A 17,631-nucleotide genomic window follows, 5' to 3' on the forward strand; every position below is an offset into this window, starting at 1 on the left:
GCAATAGGGGGGGTGTATTTAGAACTACCCAAAGAAGGGTCGGTTTTTTTTTTTTTGTTTTTTGGTACCAAAAGAACGGTCGGTTTGAAAGGCGCCTCGATTCCCGTGGTGTGAGGGACACGAGCCGCCGCCTCGACTCCCGTGAGACGGTGGAGGTACCGACCGACAGCTGGCGAATATTTGGTGGACCGACCTAGGAGGGTGGTTCCGAGGAAGTGCCTTCGGTTTCTTGGGGGGCCGCCAGCGCCGGTGCCGCGCTTGCCGGATTCGTTAGCGATAAGAACGGTACGTGATGGCTGATGCGGAAGCGGAGGCCCCGGCAAAGGTTTCCGGGGTCCATGTAACGCCGACTTTACCCTACTGGCGTTTCATGTGATCAATACGTGTGTACGAGACTAATGGTCCGATAATTAGCATCAACACCTAGTAAAGCGATTCATGTGGACACCTTAAACCACAACTTTTTATTCTAGAGCGTAGGGACCACATGATATGAGGCGTGCATCTAAAAGGTTGGTAGATTCTAGAAAAAATTTAAGTGCTAGAGATGTTAGTTAAAGGGGGCTGGATCTTTCAGGCAGGTATGTCTATAGAGAAGCTAATAGAGCTGCAGATTGGATGACTTCATTTGTGACAAATCACATTTAGAGAGTGTTCTGAAATGGTGAGAGAAAGCTGCTAGAGTGCTTCGAAACTTGTTACTTTTTTTGCTTTTTTGGATGTATTCGCATTAAACTTGGAGGCTTAATAATTTCATGATTGTTCGCAAATTATGACCTTGCTTTTGTTAATCCCATGTACATGAATTACTATTGGATTGAAAGCATGGATGGTCGAGATTCATTAACGGAGTTGAACAGGTTACATGTGTAGCATAATCTAATTATTTGATTAGATGCGTCGACAATTTGAGCCAGTGAAGATGGTGGCTAAGGTTGAGTCACAAATGGGATAAGCAAGTTTATGCTTTGTGAATAGAATCAGACAATTAGATAATATACTTTAGTTCCATGTCTCTAAATTTTAGATTTTTGAATATGTTATATCATTCCTTGGTTGCATATATAGTATTAACATATTACATGTTTATAGTACTTATTGTAGGTGGTTTTAGATCAACTCAAATCCAGCCTGGTTTGGGTAAAAATGTCCCTTAGCACGTATCCAACCTACATGTATTAAGTTGGCATATAATCAATTACAATTCAGTGATGATGATCAACATCATGAAATTGGGCACATATTTAACCTTTTATGTGATGACTTAAAGATTGTGTTTAGTTTTAATTTTAACTAGTTTGTTTTATACCAAGGATTAAATATTTTGCCAAATGCAAGATTCCTATTCATTTTTGTTTCACATGAGGTGATTTTGAAAGCATAGTTCTTTTCAACATTTGTTACCAACAACAATAGTCATCTGCATTCATTACATATCACTTAAAAACAGTTTAACTTTTAATTTTACTAAAACAAAACAATGGCCTTCTAAATATCTTTTAGCCTTTTCAGGCTAAGTTCAGTTGGGTTCAAGTTGAGGGAAGGTTCGAACTAATAGCTATATGCTCACTTGGACTAGATTGAAATTCCAGCCCGCAAGTGTGCTGATGTTATTTAAATTGTGACCAAGCTTGGACATTGATCACATTAACAAATTCGTGGTTTATCTTATTTGTACACACCCCCTACAATCTTTTATGCACCATGATCTTTTGTGCTCTAGGGTGATGTTGATGCTTTCTGGGTGATTCTTTTTGAAGCATATATTCCATGAAATCAATGGAACTGCGGATTGGATGGCCGTCTATGTGGCCAGCCATGCAGGTAGTACGTACTTTGTAGGCTGGAGATGGAGAACTGCCACGAACACTTCGAGATATTCTGTTTTCTAATTTTATTAGGTGCATTTGTACTCGTCAGATATAAATTACTTGTCCTAGCAAAAAAAAAAAAAACACAGCACAATCTGAATGCCAATCTATTATGGGAATCAAGTGGTAGAATTCATTGCATAATGTGGGCTGATCCAGAAGAAAATCTTTTTTTTTTTTTTTGACTTCAATGCAGTTGGAAGGAAGTTATGTAGCAGTTATTACTTATTTTTCTTGCATTCTGGAAGATCATTTGCAGAGATATGAGCTATATGAAAATACTTATATTAACTAAATTTACGGAGCTATTTCGAAGTTGTCAAATTTCAAACAATGCCATGTGTCGGTTCTTTTTCTTGCATTCTGGAAGATCACTTGTATGGATGACTAAAGGATTGTTATTTTGTCATATGATGGCGTAATGATTCATTTACTTTCTTCAAACCTGCTACATGTACATAGTGCAGAATATGCTAAAGTTGAAAATATGCTGTAATGATTTTTCCAGCAATATTGATATGTGTTAATGATTAAGAACCTGAAAACCTAACCGTATTTACATTATTTGGAACCTAATTAATGGTTATCTGAATAGGAGAAGATGATACTAGATTTGGTCATCTGTCAAAGCTTGTATATTTGAAACCTAGTAAATTTCTATATTATTCATAGATCGAATTACTTGTTACAGAAATAAAAGAAAGGACCTATATATAAGTTGGTTTTTGGGAGAAAATTAGGTTAATTTGTGGCCCAATAGAAAAAAAAAAAAGACGCATTTGTATCTTCGAAACCCATTTTAAGGGGCATTGGGCGAGAAATCGTCCATAGATAATCGAACTATCGTATGCCTTGGAAATGATATGAGGTGTTCGGAAATGGTTGAAGTAGTTGAATAGGAGGATCACTATGACTATAGCCCTTGGTAGATTTACCAAAGAAGAAAATGATTTATTTGATATTATGGATGATTGGTTACGGAGGGACCGTTTCGTTTTTGTAGGCTGGTCTGGCCTATTGCTCTTTCCTTGTGCTTATTTCGCTTTAGGAGGTTGGTTTACAGGTACAACTTTTGTAACTTCATGGTATACCCATGGATTGGCCAGTTCCTACTTGGAAGGTTGCAATTTCTTGACCGCTGCAGTTTCCACTCCTGCAAATAGTTTAGCACCAGTGCATCTTTGATGCAGTCATCGATTCTCCCGATAGGCCACAATTACCGCGAGCAAACATATTAATGACGAGGAACGCATTTTTGCTATGCTACTAATACTTGTACTTGCTCTGCTATTCTGCCCAAGCCTGGCTGAGGAAGAGTTATGGGAAGTAAAACAAAAATATGCTGATTCAATACTTGGTTACTATATGTAATGATCGAATCATTCACGATAAATAAAAAGAAAAAGTAAGGCCATTCCATTTCGACAAAAGACCATACCCAAGTTCAATAGCTTTGCGTCCGCTGTCAGGTGTTGAATAAAAGAAACACACACACACACACACACACACACACACACACACACACACACACACACACACACACACACACAAAAACATTTTAACCCGTAATCAACTCTCATTGTGAAAAACTAAAATATTTTGATAATCATGTTATCTTTAAGTTGAAATTTGGCACATTACAGCCGAAAGTTATTATGCTACCATGATTCGGTGCTAGTTGTGCTGACTTAATTTCCAATAATTATTTATAATTTTTGTCAAAACAGCAAGTTACTTGCTAATAGGTGACTCTTAGCTAGCTTTGTTGCTTGCTAGGACTAATGATCGATTTGGTCACTGGTATGGTAGATCTGTCAAGTTGATCGGTAGAAATAGATCGATTAGGATACTAGGTTTCACTTGCCCTAGCAAACAAACTTGAAATTTCTAATAAGAAGAGAATGTTGCAAAGAATTAAAGCAAATAAGAAAGTGATAACTTTACATATAAAGAAATGACCCAATGAAGGCTTGATTTCATGAGTGGAAAGTATTTAGTACAAAAATAAAAATTTTACAGGATGGAATAATCATCACGCTTGAGAATAAAGATACAAGGGGAAGTCCATGGATTCTCCAAAGGAATTAGCCCAAGTCTCCCTCCTAAAGTTTGATAATGGCAAGGAATTGACTCTTAGGAATCATATTTGATGCAATCATGTGTCCACCCATCTTGATGCTGGTGCTTGATTGGTTTTAATGTATGACTTGATCGATTCACATTTGTATGAATATGATCACTGTAGTATAGCTTATGCTAGGTGGCCAATAAATTTTGGGTAAACAAGTTTGAAGGTCTCATTCAACCAAGAAAAAGGAGCAAGTTTTTAATTCCACCCTTCGGGTTGATTGAGACCGAAACCAACCACTCTCCCCACTCCTTACGTGTGCAGCCCGGCATTTAGGCCTATGCCTACCTTCCAAAATATCAAAAGGAAAAAAAAATCGAAGGGAAGGTTTTGAATATCCAAAATACAACCCACAGTATCGAATTTTGGCCGGTAAAAGTGAGACCTTAAATTAAATAAAAAGAGCAAAGATCATGCAATTAATATGAACCATTATAACGTGAGAACAAATTATTTGGTCATCATGTATTATTAGAATAATTTTAGAAATTATGTCATAATCTATATTAGCTTATAATTTTTTTTTATTAGTATAATTCTGTATCGATCAATATTATTTTTTTATTAGTATAACTTTGTTAGAGTAATTTTAGGGATCACATAACAACTTATATAAGTAAGTATTATTTTTCTGTACTAGCATGATGTTATATTAGTCTAATATAATGAAACAGAGAAATAAATTTTTTTTTTTCCTCCTCTCCTGCAAATACTTTAACATGTATGAACATTAGATAATAAACACGGTAGTCCAGCTATTAAATTACTTGAGATGGTTCATGAAGCTGGTCAAGCAGACCAATTCAAGGATTCTAACAAAAGAATATTTTGTAAGATATAAAATGATCAAAACCAATTATAACGATTATTTTAACGTTATAATAGGAATGGTTCCAAGTTGGAGTTGGGCCAAATCCATTTAAACGAGGGCAGAAGGTGCACGGAAGCTTTGAACCAAAGCATGTTTTTGCGCTCCATGCCACATAATTTTTTTTAAAAAAAAACCATGACTGGCCACATAGAATTAGAGAAAGGACAATTTAATTGGAGTCAGAAGTAGATCACATCTAAAATCTAAATATTTAATTTTGAAGAGTTTTTTTTTTTTTTTTGCTAACGGGGGTTCGAACACGTCCAATAAAATTAGAAATGGTGAAATACCCAGAGCAACCCTTCTTTCCGGTTCGAGGAGGCATTCATCAGAACAGAGCAAAGTAAACGTAAGACGTGGAGATTCCCCTGTCCCATCCCAGACTCCGTGGGTCCCACCGCCTTTCGCGCGTATAAAGTGTATACAAAGCGGAAAACGGAGAGGGTTCCGCTACGGACCGCCGACTTCAGACTAATATAGGTGGTTCCACGGTTCCACCCAACCCAGATCTTTCCTTCCATATAAAAAAATCCGTCCTCCTACCGCTTCTCCTTTCAAGAAGCAACGGCCCTCTCCACTCTAATCCCCCCCCTCTCTCTCTCCCCTCTTGAGATCGCTTCCAAAGAAAAGAGAGACCGATCTCTTGTCTCTTTTTCTCTCCTTTCTTTGGGTTCTTTCGGTTTCTTGTGAGGGAGAAGGGGTTGAGGATGGCGTCGGAGAACGGGTCGGAGGAGATCGTCGAGCAGAGCCTGAGCGGCCGGGATCTCGAGTACTCCGGCTGTGTCTTCCACCTCGGCGTCAATTCCGTCGGCCACGAGTACTGCCACCTCCGGTTTCTCTGCATCAGGGGCAAGTACGTCGCCATGTTCAAGAGGGATCCTCACGAGAACCCTGGCATCGTTAGTACCCTCTATCCTTCAGAAAAGATCCTTTCTTGGCCCTTTTTTTTCTTGATCTTTTCGTTATGATCTTTGAAGTACTGGTTGCGGTTTGAGTTTTTCTTGAGCTATATGGACACGGTATTAGGCTTCCTATGTGTTTCGTTTGGAATTGTGGTTGCTGCGATATAATAATGATCAAAATTGGTTTGGAAATACAAGAAATACATGGCAGAAAAACCTTTCCCCCCTTCCTTCTCTTTTGGTGTTGTCCGAAGATTGATTATTTTCTTGGACCTGTTTTGTTCGAGCTATATCGCTTTGGTAATCGAATTCTCTCTCTATCTACCTCCTTTTGATTTTGTGATCGGTGTGACGGAATAATGGGATTTCAAAACCACGTGATCAAGAGTAGAAAATTCAGGTTTTATCTTTTTTACTTTGGTCATTGATCTTTTGAATTAATTGACTCTATCGGTTGCATAACATGCGTCTCAGACAAATTTCTTGAGTCCAACGGTGGTTGAGTTTCGCATGGAATTAAGGGAATGTATTAGTATTCTTTTGATGTGCAGTTTAATTGCTAAATTGGACAATATATATGTTTAGAATTAGAAGCATGATATCTTTTTGTATGCGACATATTACACTTACAAACAGGGGTGGCAAGTAATTGGTGCGACTAGGAAGTAAGAGGTTCGGAAGATTTACTCAGGAAAGTACTTATTGACGATGATATTACTCAGCATGAACAACACAACATGGTAGTTATGGACAATTCTTCATGGAGCTTAAAAAATTATGTTCATGTCCTCTTGTTCCGCATATACACCAAATTCACTGATCATTACTCTCACTGAATACTCCAAACCATGGTTTTAAATCTTGGCAACTTGGGGGGCATTCTAGTTGTCCCGTTCCATTCCTATGAGAAAATGGGAATTGGGATGGGGTGGGACTCTAAATCCCTTCCAAGCAAGAAAAGAAGAAGAAAGAGAAAAGAAAAGGATGGAAAGAAGAAGAAAAGGAAAAAAAAAAAAGAAGAAGAAAAAAGAAAGAAAAAAGAGGAAAGGAGAATTAAAAAAAGAAAGGAGGGAGATAAGGAAAAGAAAGAAGAATAAAAAGGAAGAAAAGAAAGGAAGGAAGAAGAAAGCAAGGAGAGAAAGAAGGAAGAAAGGAAAGAAAAAAGAAAAAGAAAGAAAGGAAGGAAGGAAAGAGGAAGGCAAGAGAGACAGATCGTACTTACTGGGTTGCTCAAACGGCATGAATACCGAGAGAGACGGGATAGGGCGTCTGTTCTGTGGAAGAAAGCAGAACGCTCCTGCCCCACTGGATTTAAAACTTTGCTCTAAACTACACAAGATATGGCAGGTCTTCCTTACCTTAACCTTAAAACTTGATCACCCTAGATGATCCTCATCCTCCTGAAAACTCCTAATTAATTCATCAATCACAATCATCATCTGTTATTCTCTGTCATTGTCCATAACACCACTTTACCAATCCTCCTCCCTACAGCCCATACCTTAAGGATTCAATGTTCCATATAACACTATACTTCTCCTTGGTCTGTTTAATGCTAAAAGCTCCTTCAACCTTGCCATCCTGAATACTGTTGACCCTTTTCATCCTTTTTGTCAGGTCCCCTACAGCCTGGCTAGCCCAAACATCTAACCATTTAAACTTTCCTTTCTATACTCCATACCCATCTCCAACGCAACCAGGCCCTACCAACAGCAAAACCTGTTGATGGAGGAGCCCAAAGAGAACGAAAGAAAGATTCCATCATCTATAGCATAATACAATTGAGAAAATTGCTTGCTGGATTGTTGCTAAGTCTTTAGGGACCTTTCGCTATATGGCTTGCTGCAAAAGAACTCAAGATGATGAAAACCGGAGTGTTACGGGGGAACTTAGCCACCATGCCCCACGTGACCGGCACGCGCGCCCAGGAAGACTACGGCTGCCCCTTGATCCAGCAATCCGACCTCGGGTCGGATATCTTCGGCTCCGCAGCCCGACCCCGAGTCGGGTGCCCCTTGATCCAGCAATCCGACCTCGGGTCGGATATCTTCGGCTCCGCAGCCCGACCCCGAGTCGGCTGCCCCTTGATCCAGCAATCCGACCTCGGGTCGGATATCTTCGGCTCCGCAGCCCGACCCCGAGTCGGGTGCCCCTTGATCCAGCAATCCGACCCCAAGTCGGCAATCTCTTGACAACAACAGACTGTTCCCCTGAGGCACGCCGCGGCCCCCTGCTCCACTACTCCCTGCAACGGCCGTATCCGGCGCTGCCCCACGATCCCCTGTAACAGCCGTACAAAGCAGAGCTCCACTACGCCCTGCCATGGCCGTACCCGGCGCTGCCCCACGACGCCCTGTAACGACCATGTCAGTGGCAACCCCATCGTGCCACACGATGACCAATCCCCAAAAAAACCCCCCAGCCTGATATATATGCGGCTGGGGGGGGGGGAAGGGGAGGGGAAGAAAGATTTTCCAGAGTATTATCTTACCTGCTATCTCTTCTTCTCCTTCGATCTCCCCTAACTTGATCGTCGGAGGGCCCCCACTACCCCGGTGGTGGTGCGAGGCTTGCTTGCAGGTCTTCCGGCGGAAGGCGGAGCGCAACCGAAGTAATTCCAAGGGAACCCCATTCACACCGCTGTGCCAATCGTTCTCGGTTTGGACCCCCAGCAACAGTTGGCGCTAGAGGAAGGGCCCGGATCTCAGAGTGATCGTAATGGCACGGCGAGGTGGTCGTGGAGCTTCCAATGCTCCCGGTCGCGGGGCCTCTCGCGCCTCTGGCCGGGAGGCCGCTGCATCTCCAACACACTCTCAGCAACACTCCACCGCCCCACCGCCCATTCAGACGGTCGAAGCCGCCCAGTTCGACCAGCTAACCCAGCAGGTTCGCACCCTCGCGGAGGCGGTGCAGAATCTGCAGGGTGCGATGTCCCGGGCGCCGCAGCGGGCTCAGGAGCCGCCGCTGCCTGAGCGTTCGCCTGTCCTCCTCAACCCGCGCTCCTTCCTCTCCCATGGAGAGGAGCGCCGGCGCGAGGAGGATTCTCGAGCACGCTCCATTCTGCCGGGACCTTCCCACCGGAGCTGCGCGGGGTACGAGAGGCGGGCCCGGGCGCGTTCTCAGACCCCCCAGTCCTCGAGGAACCCGCGCTCCAGTCGGTCCCCCTCTCGCCGCTCCTTGTCTTCCACCCACCGGTCGCGTTCCCTGGACCGGCGGGTGGACGATCTCCACCGACAACTCCAGGTCCTGAAGGGCCATTCCAAAGATCCCTTCGCCGACTTAGAGATCTCCTCCCAGCCGGTGCTTGCCTCGAGGATCCTGCGGACCCCGAATCCGCTGGGGTTCAAAATGCCGGCGATCGAGCCCTATGACGGGGCGGCGGACCCGCGGGATCACGTCGAGAGTTTCAGGACCCTTATGCTCCTCCACGGAGCATCAGATCCCCTTCTCTGCAAGGCTTTCCCGGCAAACCTCCGTGGCCCGGCGAGGGCGTGGTTCGCCGGGCTGGAGGCTGACTCAATCCGGTCCTTCGACCAGTTCACCCGCCTCTTCATCACTCATTTCGCCGTCAGTAGCCGGCGGCGACTGGTCTCCGACTCCCTCTTTGATGTCCGGCAAAACGAGGGAGAAAGCCTGCGGGATTATCTTACCCGCTTCAATAGGGCTACGCTGGAGGTCCGGAACCTGAGTCAGGAGGTAGCTCTTTCAGCCCTGAAGCGTGGCTTCCGGAAGGGCAGACTCACCTTCTCCCTGGACAAACGCCTGCCGCGGAGCTTCCCAGAGCTGTTGTCCCGGGCGAACCAGTATGCGGACGCCGAGGAGGCGGCCGCCCACCGGAGCAAGGAGGCCGTCGAGATCCCTCCAAAGCTTGGGAAGAAAAGGCGGAAAGAGGCACGCCAGAGGAGGAGCCCGACGCCCCAACGTCGGCGCAGAAGCCCGTCGCCGGCGAAGAACCACGGCGCCCCACGCCCTCGTTCTCCGCCCCGACGTTTCAACCGGTACACCCCTCTCCTGACTCCCCGGGCCCAGATCCTTATGGAGATCAAGAGGCGGGAGGACCTCCCGGCCCGGAGACAGATGCGGAGGATACCTGGGAAGAGGCCCTCCCGGGCGTACTGTGAGTACCACCGAGACCACGGCCACGACACAGAGGACCGCTTCCAGCTTCGGGACGAGATCGAGGCTCTCATCCGTCGGGGGCGTCTCGGTCGATATGTGAGCGACCGACGTCCCCCCGCAGACCCGCGTCCGGCCGACCCGGCTCCTCCGGAGCCTCGAGAGCAGAATCGACCCGTTGCGGGGGTGATCCACACTATCACTGGGGGCTGCCCCCGGCCCGTGAGGAATGCAGGGGGCTCGACGGAGGCGTCAGGGGCGGCCGTCGCAAAGAGGCAGAGGGTCGGCAATGTAATCACCTTTTGTGATGAGGATGTAAAGGGGGTTCAGACCCCCCACGATGACGCCATGGTGATCTCCCTCACTACGGCAAACTATGATGTAAGGCGTGTTCTTGTGGATAGTGGAAGCTCAGCTGATATCTTGTTTTACGAGGCCTTCCAAAAGATGGGCTTGTCCAGACAATTGTTGCACAAAATATCCACCCCCCTCATAGGATTCACCGGTGACGCTGTCCCGGCGGAAGGTGTCGTTGAGCTGCCTGTGACTGCGGGCGTCGCACCCGCAGAAGCCACGGTGCGACTCGGGTTCTTGGTCGTCCGTGTTCCCTCGGCCTACAACGCTATCCTCGGACGACCCGGACTGAACGCCCTTCGCGCGGTGGTCTCTACGTACCACTTGCTCATGCGGTTCCCCACGGCGGTCGGGATCGGGGAGGTCCGAGGCGACCAACCGACCGCACGGCAATGTTTCCTAGCGACCCTCAAAGGGAAGAAGCCCGCAGAAGCCCTAAGCGTCGTTCTCCTTAATTGCATTCTTCGTGCAGGACACTCCGGGCGGCGTGTATCCCGCGGCCCACATATCTCCGCACGCGTCCAGGCCGCATCCGCCTCGAAGAACGCGCGTATCGCGGCCGCTTAACTGGCACTCCTCGCAAGCAGCAACTGGCCGGTCCGATTTCCCAGGTAACGCCTCAATTAGCATTTAATGGCCTTCTGGTGTTCCCCAGGCGACGCTTCGAGAGGAGGAGAAACACGATCGCAGCTGGCCACGGAGAAACCCCGTCGAGCGGCAAGTGATAGGGGCGCGACCAACGAGCGGAATTCCCCGAGGCTTGGCCCTCGGATGCCAGGCTAACCCGATGATCATTCCGGGAGCAGACTAGCCTGAAGCCCCGACCGGTCGCCTCGGCTTGCGCCAGCCTTGGCCGACCAACGAGCGGAATTCCCCGAGGCTCGGTCCTCGGATGCCAGGCTAACCCGATGACCATCCCGGGAGCAGACTAGCCTGAAGCCCCGACCGGTCGCCTCGGCTTGCGCCAGCCTTGGCCGACCAACGAGCGGAATTCCCCGAGGCTCGGCCCTCGGATGCCAGGCTAACCCGATGATCATCCCGGGAGCAGACTAGCCTGAAGCCCCGACCGGTCGCCTCGTCTTGCGCCAGCCTTGGCCGACCAACGAGCGGAATTCCGCGAGGCTCGGCCCTCGGATGCTAGGCTAACCCGATGATCATCCCGGGAGCAGACTAGCCTGAAGCCCCGACCGGTCGCCTCGACTTGCGCCAGCCTTGGCCGACCAACGAGCGGAATTCTCCGAGGCTTGGTCCTCGGATGCCAGGCTAACCCGATGACCATCCCGGGAGCAGACTAGCCTGAAGCCCCGACCGGTCGCTTCGGCTTGCGCCAGCCTTGGCCGACCAACGAGCGGAATTCCCCGAGGCTCGGCCCTCGGATGCCAGGCTAACCCGATGATCATCCCGGGAGCAGACTAGCCTGAAGCCCCGACCGGTCGCCTTGGCTTGCGCCAGCCTTGGCCGACCAACGAGCGGAATTCCCCGAGGCTCGGCCCTCGGATGCCAGGCTAACCCGATGATCATCCCGGGAGCAGACTAGCCTGAAGCCCCGACCGGTCGCCTCGGCTTGCGCCAGCCTTGGCCGACCAACGAGCGGAATTCCCCGAGGCTCGGCCCTCGGATGCCAGGCTAACCCGATGATCATCCCGGGAGCAGACTAGCCTGAAGCCCCGACCGGTCGCCTCGGCTTGCGCCAGCCTTGGCCGACCAACGAGCGGAATTCCCCGAGGCTCGGCCCTCGGATGCCAGGCTAACCCGATGATCATCCCGGGAGCAGACTAGCCTGAAGCCCCGACCGGTCGCCTCGGCTTGCGCCAGCCTTGGCCGACCAACGAGCGGAATTCCCCGAGGCTCGGTCCTCGGATGCCAGGCTAACCCGATGATCATCCCGGGAGCAGACTAGCCTGAAACCCCGACCGGTCGCCTCGGCTTGCGCCAGCCTTGGCCGACCAACGAGCGGAATTTCCTGAGGCCTAACCCTCGGACGCCTGGCCTAGCGCCGGAAGAATTTCCTGAGGCCTAACCCTCGGATGCCTGGCCTAGCGCCGGAAGAATTTCCTGAGGCCTAACCCTCGGATGCCTGGCCTAGCGCCGGAAGAAATTCAAGAGTCAGGAGTCGGCGAGGCGTTACCAGGAGTTAAAAAGAGGAAGGACGAAAGTGAAATGAGGAAACACTTTGTTTGCATTAACTTTCGTTGCATCAGGGTCGAGACCCATACAACGTGGCAAAACGCCAACATACAAAGAAAAGAACAAAGAAAAGTACAGAGAGTCAGCTTGGAGGAACCCCTGGGTCGGGAACGGCGAGCGCGTCCGCGAAGGATAGGGAGACGGTTGGAGAATCGGCAGGCAATGGCATCGGAGGGGAGTCGAGGAGGGAGACCCCACTCAGGTCAATTCCGGGGTATTTAGCGGACACCCTTGCCAGGCCTTCATCGAAGCCTAAGGCAAAGGAGTCGGACCCCGCGTCCGACATGTCACGGATGAACTCGGCGGACTGACGATAGGCCTGTACCGCCTGACGCCCGATTTCCGCGCTCTTCTCGGCCAGCGCCGCCTCCGCTCGCTCCGTAATCTGAGCTTTCGCTTCCATGACCTTCGCCACAATCCGGTCGTCCGCCTCGGAGGAGACCCTCAGTAGATCGGCCCGAGCCTCCATGTGCTTCGCCTCGGCAGCGACGCGAGCAGCCTCAGCCTCCAGGCGCGAATGAAGCTCCTGGTTGCTCGCACGAGTCCCCTCAAAGGCCGACTCCAATTCGGCCAGCTTGGCTTCAAGAGATCGGGTTCGGTTGCGGGCGTTGTCGGCCGACTGCTGGGCCTTCTCCCACCTCTCCCGGAAGTCGGCAGCCTTCCGGGACTGCTTTTCGGCCCGCTCCTCCGCCTTCCTGATCTCGCTTTCGAGACCCGAGGCAACCTTGAGTTGCTCCTGAGCCTCCAACAGTTGCCTCTCGAGGGCGGCGAAGCCGAGTGCCCGCTCTTCGGCCACCTGGAGCCTCGTCTCGAGGTCCCTGGTCGTCCTCCCCGCCGCAGCCCGGCCTCCCTCCTCTACAGCTTTCAATCGGTTCTCGGCCCTCGCCAGAAGCCTCGCCTGTTCCTCGTGGCTCTCCTCCAGGCGGATCACGTATTGGGCGAGCTAAGAGGTAGGAAAAATGAGAGCGTCAGAGGAGGAGCGAACGAACAGTCCGACGGCAACGGCAGCAGCACAAGGGAGAAACTCGAGGATGCCTGTGAAGAGAAAGGCGGACGGGGGAGGGCCCCCGGTTAAATAGGCAGAAAGGCGGGTGACGCCTCGGTGATGCCAGAGGACGCCTGGCTACCGAAGGATCGTTCGCGCCCCAAAGGCGAATCGACGCCATTAAGGAAGGATGTCCGCCGAAATCCGCAGACCGCCAGATCAGCGACAACCGCCATACGCCATAAAGAAGGCGGGGAGCTCGGAGCGCGCGCGCCTTTCCGAGGGATGGCGGCAATCTCGAAGCATCACTCCCTTCACCCGTTCCCCTCCTGGTTCCAGGCTCGGAAGTGGGGGGCTACTGTTACGGGGGAACTTAGCCACCATGCCCCACGTGACCGGCACGCGCGCCCAGGGAGACTACGGCTGCCCCTTGATCCAGCAATCCGACCTCGGGTCGGATATCTTCGGCTCCGCAGCCCGACCCCGAGTCGGGTGCCCCTTGATCCAGCAATCCGACCTCGGGTCGGATATCTTCGGCTCCGCAGCCCGACCCCGAGTCGGCTGCCCCTTGATCCAGCAATCCGACCTCAAGTCGGCAATCTCTTGACAACAACAGACTGTTCCCCTGAGGCACGCCGCGGCCCCCTGCTCCACTACTCCCTGCAACGGCCGTATCCGGCGCTGCCCCGCGATCCCCTGTAACAGCCGTACAAAGCGGAGCTCCACTACGCCCTGCCATGGCCATACCCGGCGCTGCCCCACGACGCCCTGTAACGACCATGTCAGTGGCAACCCCATCGTGCCACACGATGACCAATCCCCAAAAAAATCCCCCAGCCTGATATATATGCGGCTGGGGGGGGAAGGGGAGGGGAAGAAAGATTTTCCAGAGTATTATCTTACCTGCTATCTCTTCTTCTCCTTCGATCTCCCCTAACTTGATCGTCGGAGGGCCCCCACTACCCCGGTGGTGGTGCGAGGCTTGCTTGCAGGTCTCCCGGCAGAAGGCGGAGCGCAACCGAAGTAATTCCAAGGGAACCCCATTCACACCGCTGTGCCAATCGTTCTCGGTTTGGACCCCCAGCAACACGGAGCATAAATCATAAAAAGTCTGATGACATGCAATTAAGGCCTAACTAGCTCTACTGGACAAGGATGTTCATTCAAACAGGCATTTGAGGATGATTGTTCATGTGGTTAAATATGGATATTAAAACTTGGAGTCTTAGATAATCTTTACCATGAAAACGAAGGAAATATAAGATGATAACAAGTTAGACTAGAACAATTCTTTTTCTTTTGCTCTCTCTCTCTTCTTTTTTTTTTGAGATAAGGAGGGGTTGTCCACCACCATATTCATTAAGATATTGAAAGCAGTCAAGTACAAGTAGTTAGAACTAAAAGCAGGTAAATGAAGTATTAAGCAAAGATTTAAAGAAGAAAAAAACTGAGAAAGAGTAGAACAAATCACAGGCTTTCTTGTTGGCCATCAAGTACTAATGTTTTCTCTAGAACTTCTATTATATAGCTCAAAGTTGTACCGAATTTCTTCTGTTATAATACTCCTGAGGAAAATATTTTATAGATTTTATTATCATTTGAACTAGTAAGGCTCACATGTGGCTTAGAATTGTTCATTGTGTACACAGCTTGACCCCACATGTTTAGATCATGTAATGCCTCTGTCAAGGCAGCTGACAAATTTTATGATGGGCTTGACCCTGTAACTGTTGACATGGACTCTTGACCTGGTCTATTAATAGGACCTCATGCCACAAATGTCTAGGAATTTTCAGATGAGAAAAACAAAGCTACTGTAACATAGAAGACTGAATCAAGAAACCATTGACCTAATTTTATCAATGAACCTATTAATTGTGAAAGGCTTTCCTAAGTTAAATTACAGACCTATCTCCTCTAGTTGGATGCAGTGAACTTACTCCCTGATCTAGTTTTAATTGTCTTTTGAGTTAGCTTTTCATAATTGTGCCTGTTTCTGATTTTATCTCCTTTTTTCTTTATGAATTAAGATACCTTTATCTCTTCTTGATCACTTTTGCCTATAAATTTAGTGATATGGTACTGTAAATTTTATCAAATTTGTGATATCTGTAACATGAGAAGAATGCATGTTGTCTGGAGTTGAGATACTTATTGCAGTCTTTTTTTCACCCTATTTCTGCAGAAACCCATTAGGAAAGGTGTTATAAGTCCTACTCTCATGGTGGAAGAGCTAGGGCGTCGGAAAGTCAATGATGGGGTAATATTCAAAGACTTAATTAAATTTAAATTAGTAGATGAAATTTGGTATGCTTTGTGTTTATTGGTTTATCATTCTTTTCTCTTCTCTTAGGTATGGATTTGTTCTACTATTTATTTGTTCAAGTGATCTAATGAAAATGCTATTATTTCTAGGAACTTTATGTTCTCAGGTTCTACAACCGATTGGACCAGACCAAAAAAGGAGAAGTAAGTGATTTTTCCTTTCAAACTGGTTTTAGTAAGTTTTTTGTTGGGAGGTGATATCTTAAGTTTACAGTGTATAACATTATATTTTGTAAAATCTTGTACTTTGAAATATCCAAAAATATTTTCTGCATAAATTTTCAGGTTGTTTATTATGTTATATCAGCGATAGTTTCATGATTCATTTATTCTGTCAATGTTTAAAATCTTTTTCTTTAAAAAAATTACATTCATTGCTGCACTATCACTAATTTCAATCCTTTATAGGAGGATCTATTCGATTACTTGAAAAAAGTTTAGGTGTTTAAAATTGTTGCTCTTTGTAACTTGAACATACATTTTTGATAGGTAAGAGTTTGAGCCAACAACCTTAATGATGCTAATATCTTGTTAATTACTCAAGTATAAGTCAAAACCAACCCATTTGATGTCCTGTCAAGAGATTTTGGGCATACTGACTGCTTGCTTTCTTTTCTGTGATTGGTTATGATTTTGCAAGTTTGCTTTCCCTGAAAACATAACTGTTGTTTTCCAAGAGATATGAGGGACATTCATTTGGCATCACAACCACTAAATGTCATTTAATACTGCAGAACCTGTGCACTGTTATCACTGGAGGCATGTTTGGATGGTTGCTAAGATATCTCACAGCACTGGTTTGTGGTCCCCAGATAATTGTACAAAGCTAGCCTAGCTGGGCAATTTGCAGTATTGTGTATTAGCGCTTGTAGAATGATAGATGGAGAGGACTATAAAGCATTGACTTGAGTCAAATGTTAAAGCTCAGTTTTTGTAGCTGGAAAATGTACACCACTTACGTGCACAGGCTTGTATGCACATGCAGCAAGCAGACTAGCGTACACATTTTACTGTTTTAGGTTTTCCAATGAATTACTAATCTGCATATACATACATTTATTAATATTTTGTTCTTTTTTGGAAACTGGTCCTAAAAGGGGAGATTCTTTCTCTGTCTGTCTCTCTCTCTCTCACACACACACACACACACAAACACATGCACGCATGCATGCGCCTGCACAGACCCACAACCGCACATACATACACCAACAAATACCTACTCCACATATACACAAACAACAAAAGCTATTTTATCTTTGTAAGATCATCCATAATTATATATTATACTCCTGAAAATGAAAATGATCTCATATGCATTCTTCACTGGGAGAGGAGGTTCATGACATGCCTTAATTGAGTACTCTTGTTTCATTGAAATAATATATGCTCCCAAAAGTTTTCATTTTGATAATCTGAGACATATCATCATGTCGACATCATGCGTTGAATATCTCGTTCTTCTAACCCAATGATGGATTTGTGTCCAATTTCATCATGCATTTATGATGTGATATATGTAACTTGTTTGTTTTTCCTTGTTCGTTGTAATCTATTACTACGTAAGTTCACAGGACTACTTGAAGACATAAAAAGTGGAAAATGCATTGTATCTACCGTAATCTATGAACTATACAACGTCTGATATTCTCTCCTTTTCTTTTGAAACTTTATCCAAAAGGAAAATTTTTGCTATTTTGTTTGATCTTCGTTGCATTCTTTTGAAAAAAAAAAAATTGCAATCATGATGTTCTAGGCATGTGCGTTGTCATGGTTTGGTCGAGGGATTAAGTTTTTGTTGTTCTGTCTGGTAGATTGCTTGTGCTTCTCCAGGAGAGGCACATAAATGGATGGAGGCATTTGAGCAGGCCAAGCAACAGGTATGCTACTGTTAG

At 47.2% G+C, this 17,631-nt stretch overlaps 1 protein-coding gene across 1 annotated transcript in view; it reads left to right on the plus strand.

Moving 5' to 3' along the window:
* The first annotated feature begins 5,312 nt into the window (after window positions 1–5,312).
* Window positions 5,313–17,631, plus strand: part of LOC103719029 (ENHANCED DISEASE RESISTANCE protein (DUF1336)) — a 47,019-nt gene continuing 34,700 nt past the window's right edge. Inside the window, exons 1-4 of the mRNA XM_008808085.5 lie at window positions 5,313–5,769; window positions 15,600–15,674; window positions 15,830–15,883; window positions 17,551–17,616. Of these exons, the coding sequence (XP_008806307.4) occupies window positions 5,578–5,769; window positions 15,600–15,674; window positions 15,830–15,883; window positions 17,551–17,616 (387 nt within the window). The 5' untranslated portion in view covers window positions 5,313–5,577. The remainder of the gene's footprint in view (window positions 5,770–15,599; window positions 15,675–15,829; window positions 15,884–17,550; window positions 17,617–17,631) is intronic.

Source organism: Phoenix dactylifera, chromosome 11 (genome assembly GCF_051530095.1).
Source record: "Phoenix dactylifera cultivar Ajwa chromosome 11, Ajwa_hap1_PhDact_Kaust_v1.1, whole genome shotgun sequence".
In the NCBI taxonomy this organism is placed as follows: domain Eukaryota; kingdom Viridiplantae; phylum Streptophyta; class Magnoliopsida; order Arecales; family Arecaceae; genus Phoenix; species Phoenix dactylifera.